General features: G+C 47.7%; 1 protein-coding gene across 2 annotated transcripts in view; it reads right to left on the minus strand.

Annotated features, from left to right (window-relative positions):
• Positions 1–2118: 2118 nt before the first annotated feature.
• The window catches only part of LOC142988114 (uncharacterized), an 8082-nt gene continuing 2700 nt past the window's right edge, over positions 2119–7500 (minus strand). For both annotated transcript variants that reach the window (XM_076137157.1, XM_076137155.1), the window contains exon 5: positions 2119–7218. In XM_076137157.1, the coding sequence (XP_075993272.1) occupies positions 6266–7218 (953 nt within the window). In that variant the 3' untranslated portion in view covers positions 2119–6265. The remainder of the gene's footprint in view (positions 7219–7500) is intronic.

Genomic DNA, 7500 nt, shown 5'->3' on the forward strand with positions numbered 1-7500 from the left:
TCCCACTGAGGGGATCCAGCTTGCGTCGGCGGCCTGCATGTGGAAACAACGCCGACGGATGACACGGAAAGATTAGCAACCACAAGAAATGAAGCATGAGCACATCCACGGGCGTCTGGTTAATTTTCGTTAAGGCCGTCAATACACACACACACACACACACACACACACACACACACACACACACACACACACACACACACACACACACACAAATACACACACACACAAAACCAACTGCTGTTCAGTTCAGTCGCTTCCGCCAACATCTCATTTTCAGTCTCCTGTGAGAGCTGAAGGACGATCAATCCATCAATACACCATGAGGGGGCGGGGATTAGAGGAAACAATCCCACAGTTATGGCTTCATCTGCCAGTAATGAGCATTATTCAGGGGTGAGACCATGATCCATAGTGATCACACAAACAGACTGCATGGCTGAGAGAGTGAGTGAGCTGTGAGAGAGATGTGAGGAGATGAAGCAGCCTGAGGAAGAGGGGGGACACAGTTACTCTGAGCAGGCCAGACAAACAAAGTGAGAGTGATATTTGTGTCATATTTTCTTTTCTGTAAGATGGAATTGAAGTTTGCTTGGATGTAGTGTGTGTGTCCGGCCTGTAGGGGGCAGCAGCAGCAGACCCTGCAGGTGTGTGAGCTGGAGAAGTGTGTTTGTTATGTTTCATGCACAAGTTGTACTTTTTTTTAGCTTCAGTTCCAAGTTTGATCCAAAGACAAAAGCTTTGATAAAAAGACAGAAAGCTTCAAATCAACAAGCAGAGAGGAGATAAGGAAGGTAGAGGAGGAAATGGGGAAAGGAAGAGAGGGGAAGAGATACTGAAGGAAGTGTGCAGGAAAGGAGGGACGGCAAGGATGAAGGAGATGAACGAGGGGTTAGAAGAGAAAAGGGGATGGAGATGAGGCAGGGAAGGAAAGGGAAGAAAGAGCTAGAGAAGGGAACGAGCGAGGAACAAACAAAGCAGCAGCGTCCTTAAAAGCTTTAATTCCATTTATAGATCAGAATCACTAGATCGGGTCAATATAACTGTGAGTCATTTATTAGTTTACTCCAAAACTCCCAGCAGCAAACATCATCATCATCATCATCATCATCAGAAACACTTTACAAAGCTGTACATGTGTTTTATTTACAGGCTAAAGCTAACAGGCGCCGCAGTATGCTAACCTGCCGACGCACAGACTGAAGCTACATCAGAGCTCGTTTGGGCTGGACCGGACCAGAAGGACCTAGACCGGACCAGACCGACCGAACCAGACGGACCAGACCAGACCGGACCGACCGAACCAGACGGACCGGAGCGGACCGGAGCCGTGCAGCTGGTGGGGGGTGAGTGGTGTTCAGTGCGCCCCCTGCTGGCCTGGTGCTGCTGTGTGGTGTTTGGGTGGAGCTCATGTGTTCCTTGTGTATGGCTCTGGTAAAGCTATAGGTGGCGCTGTAGGCCCTGGCTACCTGTGGGTACTAACCTGCTGCCAGCTGATTGGCTAACCGAGCTCATATATTATATTATATCTTATATTCTATAATATATTCTATATTTCTGGGCCGTTTTGTTTTTGCATCCAAGCTGAGTTTAGAGACTCCACTTTTTTTTGTTGTGTTTTTATTTTTTTTAGTGAAAATGCTGAAAATTCCTCATGAAAAAAATCTTCACAAACTTATAAAATGTCCGTTATCCACACTGTTTGCACTCATAATGATGTGAAGGGCTGTTTGGGTGAAGATCCACTCGGCCACAACCAGACCACACTGTCTCCATGACAACCATGTCCAACCATGACAACAGCACAGTCTGTTATGAAGCCTTAAGTTTGGTTTCCTGCTCACTGCCATCTTTGTCAATTTGGACAAACAGGCAGTCGCCCCTGGATGGAGCTGAGGTCAGGGGTCAGGGGTCAGGCTGAGCAAGCTGTCAATCAAGGCTGTCCTGCCCCATAACATCCATCCATGTTCTCATTTCTATTTTTCTAAACTCCATGCAGACAAACATCACATCATAATCTACCACCAACCAATGAATGTAGAAAATAACAAAGGGACACAAATAAACTTCATTTTGTTCGTTTTATATTCTTCTTCTGGTTTCTCTTTTCATTCAAACTGTCCCACTTCCTCTCTGTCAGTCCCACAGAGCCACACGGCCATGTTGTGTGTGAAAGTATTCAACCAAGGCCTCAAACTGCTTCATCTCCTCTCCTTAGGATGGGGATTCATTCACGCGTCTGCAGTTTGTTTGTTCAGGTCAAGTTTCAGGGAGGTCAAAGGTCAATCAGGCGACATCATTAAAGTTGACATGTAAAGGAGCAAAGAGACGCACAGTGACATCATTCTGAGCTCTGAGGGTTCAGGCCTCAGTGGTATCCTATAGTTACCATAGTAACCCAACCAAACGTTTGATTTATATTCTGTTGCCCTTTGTGTGGATCTGTCTGTCTGCCTGTCTGTCCCTCCTCTCATTCCACTCAGTGATTTGTTGTCATCTGTTATAAATCCTAACTCCATGCTGTCAGAGTTGATTTAAAGGTTTAAAGGGATCAGGAAAGTAAAGTCAGTAACTGTCGCCCTCCCTCTGCAGCTGTTTACCCTCCACATGTGTACAGGCACGATAGTGACGTCATCACACCAACAAAGACATCACAGCTCAAACCAAAACAAAGCCAATTCAATCATACATTGTCATGGCAACCTCTGAAAACAAATTTCTAGAAACACTTCTGATTATTCACAGTCTAAACTCTGGGGTTCAGTGTTTCATCACACTCAGCTTCTCTCCTGTGTTTCAGCTTCAGTCTTCTCTCGTTTCAAATTGTTCCCTAAAATATTCTGACATTGTGACTTTTTTCCTGAAATGTTTCAACTTTAGAGTCTTTCTTGACATTTCGTGGCTTTATTCTTGTGATATTTAAAATGTTATTTTAATATTTGTAATGTTTTCCCCTCTTAATATTTCATTTTAAACATGAAACTTTTCTTAAAACTTCTTTATTCTCCTCACTTTTTAATGTTTTCTTTAAATATTGAAAATTTATTGGAGTTTTTTATTCTTGTCACCTTTTATTTTACCACTTTATTCTCAGAAGAAGCAAAGTAAACATGGAGGAGCTAAGCTAAGCTAAGCTAAGCTTAACTAAGCTAAGCTGTGAGCTGAGTCAGTTAGCCTTAGTCTGACGCTCACATGTGAGATTTCAGTCAGAAACCAGGACAAACGGCTGCTTTCAGGTCAGATCACGTGTTTCATGTGTGTTTGCTCACAGAGAGTAGTAAAGAAGAAGTAACATGAATCCATGTTTCCTCCTCAGTGTTGCCGGACGGGTCGGATCGTCACATTAGCATCCATGTGTTTGCTTTGTGTTCAGTCATGTTCTGTGTTCCTGGTTCTTTGTAACATGAAGCTTCTTCACGTGTTCTACGTGTTGATAAACATGTTTGGATCCTCTGAACCCTTTGTTTGTATCTACGTCCTCCAGCTGATGAGGGAACTGTAGCTGTGTCTCCTTCAGGTGCAGGAGCCCCAGATCCATGTGAACCTCCTGACCCTTGTTAAAGCCGAGTTCCAGCATCTGGAACCTTCTGTCACTGTGCAGAAGTTCAGACGGCATTTCCCCCAAATAATAATGTGAGCTTCTTAAGAAGGAGCACCTGAACGCACCATCAGCTGAGCTCCTGCCTCTGCCTGAGACACAGCTGGGTCCACATCTGGACTCTCTGTGACGCAGAACAAACCGGAGCTTCGTCCCATCAGAGTCTTAGAAAATGCATAGAAGACAAATATCAAAATGCCCTCAGAGCGAGGCAGGCAGAGGGGCGGGGCTAAAGGGCAGAGTGGCATGAGCATGGCATGATGTCATCTCAGAGTGATGTTTGTTTACACACACACACACACACACACACACATGACGTGACATGGACTTGAAACCATCACACACTGACATGATGGAGAAATGCTTGCTCTCTGTGTGTGTGTGTGTGTGTGTGTGTGTGTGTGTGTGTGTGTGTGTGTGTCTCTACAGGGCTGTAACCTGGAATTGAACAACCCTGAGGTCAGACCACACACACACACACACACACACACACACATTGACTCTATTCAGTCTCTTACTGGTTTAAATGCAGCAGCATGCAGGATCTAATGTCGCACGTCTCCAAACACTCTAACATTAATGAGTCATGCATCACTTTATTATTGTTATTTGACCTCAAAATGTCAAATCATAATCATATTTAATCATTTTTAAAAAAAATTGGCATCATCCTTTAGAAAACCTGCACAACACCAAAACACCGATATAGCCTGAGGACGTGACCTCTGTGTGTGTGTGTGTGTGTGTGTGTGTGTGTGTGTGTGTGTGTGTGCGTGTGTGCGTGTGCGTGTGCGTGTGTACGTGTACGTGTGTGTGTGTGTGTGTGTGTGTGTGTGTGTGTGTGTGTGTGAGTGTGTGCGTGTGTGTGTGCGTGTGCGTGTGCGTGTGTGTGTGTGTGTGTACGTGTACGTGTACGTGTACGTGTGTGTGTGTGTGTGTGTGTGCGTGTACGTGTACGTGTGTGTGTGTGTGTGTCCCGGCTTCCACTGAGTTATTTTATATAAATAAGAATTCCAAGTTGTTTCCAAGGGAAGGGAGTGGGCGTCTGCTGTGCTGTGATTGGACACAGTGTGATCATGTGACACAGGGTCATGTGACAGTCAGGGTCCAGGCTCATGCTGCATTAGAAAAGGGAATCTGTGGCCCAGAACGCGACCCTCTGACACTCTGCTCACTCTGACTGACATGCAGTGTACTGTGGCCGTCACTAGAGGGCGGAACACACACACACACACACACACACACACACACACACACACACACACACACCAGCCAGAGGATCAGATGGTGTCAACTTAAAGATCTCCAGCCGTCTTTGTTCTTGACAAAAGCGTCAAAGACGGCTTATTGCAGCGACCTGACTGATGGACCGTGTGTGTGTGTGCGCGTGTGTGTGTGTGTGTGTGTGTGTGTGTGTGTGTGTGTGTCAGCCTCAGCGTCAGTGTGCAGGATGAAGGCTGAAGGAATGAGGCACTTGGTATGATCCAGAGCTGCAGGTGTACCTCCATGGCTGTTGCTATAGTAACAGGTCACCTGTTGGCCGCGTTGCCATGGTGACGTTGAGGAAGGACGTTATTTACAGCCAACAGGACCCGTGTGTGTGTGTGTGACTCTTTGACATCGTCAGAGTCGTTTCAATAAACAGATTTTCTTCTTTTACAAGCAAGCAAATTAAATACAGGGATAAGTTTCCTCTCCCATATATATATATGTATATATATATACAGTATACAGATATATACCGTATATATATGATGCTTACAAAAATAAAGGTAAAGTCATTCAGGTTCATGCTAAGGTTTATATAGATTTATATTTATAGATTTGATTCTTTTGGCACTGGGAGCTTAAACTCAAAGATTCTCAGGTGTTTCACTGCAGTCATTGCATAATCTAGAGAGTGAGACAGGTGAAGGTGATGATGTCACACATGACGCAATATCACAGTTTGTTGTTCTTTTCCCAGACAGGAAGGCGAGCGGAGCGGAAGAAGACTGAGGAACGTTCCCCAAAGTGAAGAACACACACGAGGGGCGGAGTCACGCAGCCTGGACCTGCATCTACACGGCCACGCCCACACCAGACGACCAATCACATCCTCCAGAGCAAAGTGAGCCTCTGCAGCAGGAGGCAGGATGGCCACGCCCCCCAGGATGTGATGGGTCACATGGTGGTCACATGACGCTCTCAGCCCTGAACATGTATGACTTTCTTCACCTGCGGGACGATTCGCCCGTCTTCCTCCGTATTGGCTACAGACTAAAGTGACATCATCAGCTGAGCCTTCGCCAGAGTGGGAAAAGAATTTGGCAACAGGACAGACAGGAAGTGGACGTCACACTGAGGAATGATGGGTAAAAACAAACCAAAGGGATCGGATGGTGAGAATGTGCTGCAGGGCTCTCATTGGCTCTCTGTTGGTGGGAGGCGGGGTCAAAGGGGCGGGGTTAGCCTATCAAAGACAGCAGCCCCAAATCCCTCCCACCAATCAGGAACCAGGTCCTGGTCTGCATGCTTCTGTCTGTCCAATCAAAAACGGACGGAAGCCTTGGAAGTCCACGGTCATCCAAGAAGACACGACTTCCTGTCTGAGCAGGCCAATCAAATCAGCCCTTTAATCTCGTTTATCAAAAGAATCAGCCAATGTCCAACGGCCCTGACAGCCAATCAGAGAGCGAGGCCTCCTGTCAGCTCCTGCTCCCGGAGGCGACTGCCAATCAGAACCCGTGTTAGTCTCTGTGAGCTCGGTTTCAGCCAGGGGCCGGGAACCTCGCCGTGTTGCTGTGACGACTCATCGCTCCTCCAGTCAGAATCATCCCTCCATCCTGTGGTGGCGATGCTGGCTGCTGATAGGCTGACCTCAGAGAAGCTGGCTACCGACTCGCTGTCGGAACCTCGGCTGTGGTCGTTGTGGTCGTCCAGCGGCATGAGGAAGGAGAACGGAGCTCTCTGATTGGATGCTGAGGCAGAGGTCCCAGAATGGGTCGCACGGCGGGTTTGGGCTTCCTGCACTTCCTGCACTTCCTGCACTCTCTGTCTTTTCTCCCACTCTCTTCCCCTCCTCCTGCTCTTCTTCTGGCTCCTCTCCCTCGCTCCCTCTGACTCCTCCCCCTTGTCCTCCTGTGCTCTGGCTCCAGGTGAGCTCCTGCTCTTCCTCTGGTTGCTCTGCTTCTCTTTCTGTCTGGCACTCTGACTCGTCTGCTTTCTTTTCTTCTCCTCCTCTTCTTCTCCCCTCCTTCTGCTCCTCTCCTCCTCCTGCCTTCTCCTGTCCTCATCCTCCTCTTCCTTCCTCTGCCTCTCCCTCTCCTCTTCGTGTGTCTCCTCATCTACAGCATCCAGGTCCAGATCAGGAGTCCCTGCCCCTCCGCGTCCTCCCTGTCCCCCTCGTCCCCCTCGTCCCCCTCGTCCTCCTGCTTTTGGTTTGGTTTCTCCTCCTGTGCTGCTCCCTCCTCTCTTCTTTGGCCTCTCTCCTCCCTCTCTCGTCCTCCTTCGCTCCTCTCCTCCTACACCTTCTTCTTCCCTCTGTAGGCTGAGGGAGGCGGTCGTCATGGTTACTGCATCCATACTCTGCTCCTCGTTGTATGAAGAGGAGGAGGGGGAGAGGGCTCCTTCCTCAGGGCCTAAAGGAGACAGACAGACAGACAGACAGACAGGAAGAGAGGTAGAGACAGAGAGGGAGAGGGAGAGGGAGACTGCGTTAAGTTGCACTTCCTCTCACGGCCACCAGGTGGCTCTTAGATCAACGCTCATTTGAAGCGACATGAAAACTGTGGAGCCTAAATCCTAAATAACAAAACAACAATGAAGGTAAAGTAAAGATAACAATGATTCAAATAAGGAGGAGGCAGAATGAGCTGCACACACACACACACACACACACACACACACACACACACACACAC

The sequence above is a fragment of the Genypterus blacodes genome, unplaced genomic scaffold, assembly GCF_046128005.1.
Source record: "Genypterus blacodes isolate CSIRO-AG114 ecotype Tasmania unplaced genomic scaffold, CSIRO-AGI_Gbla_v1 ptg000294l_1, whole genome shotgun sequence".
NCBI lineage: Eukaryota > Metazoa > Chordata > Actinopteri > Ophidiiformes > Ophidiidae > Genypterus > Genypterus blacodes.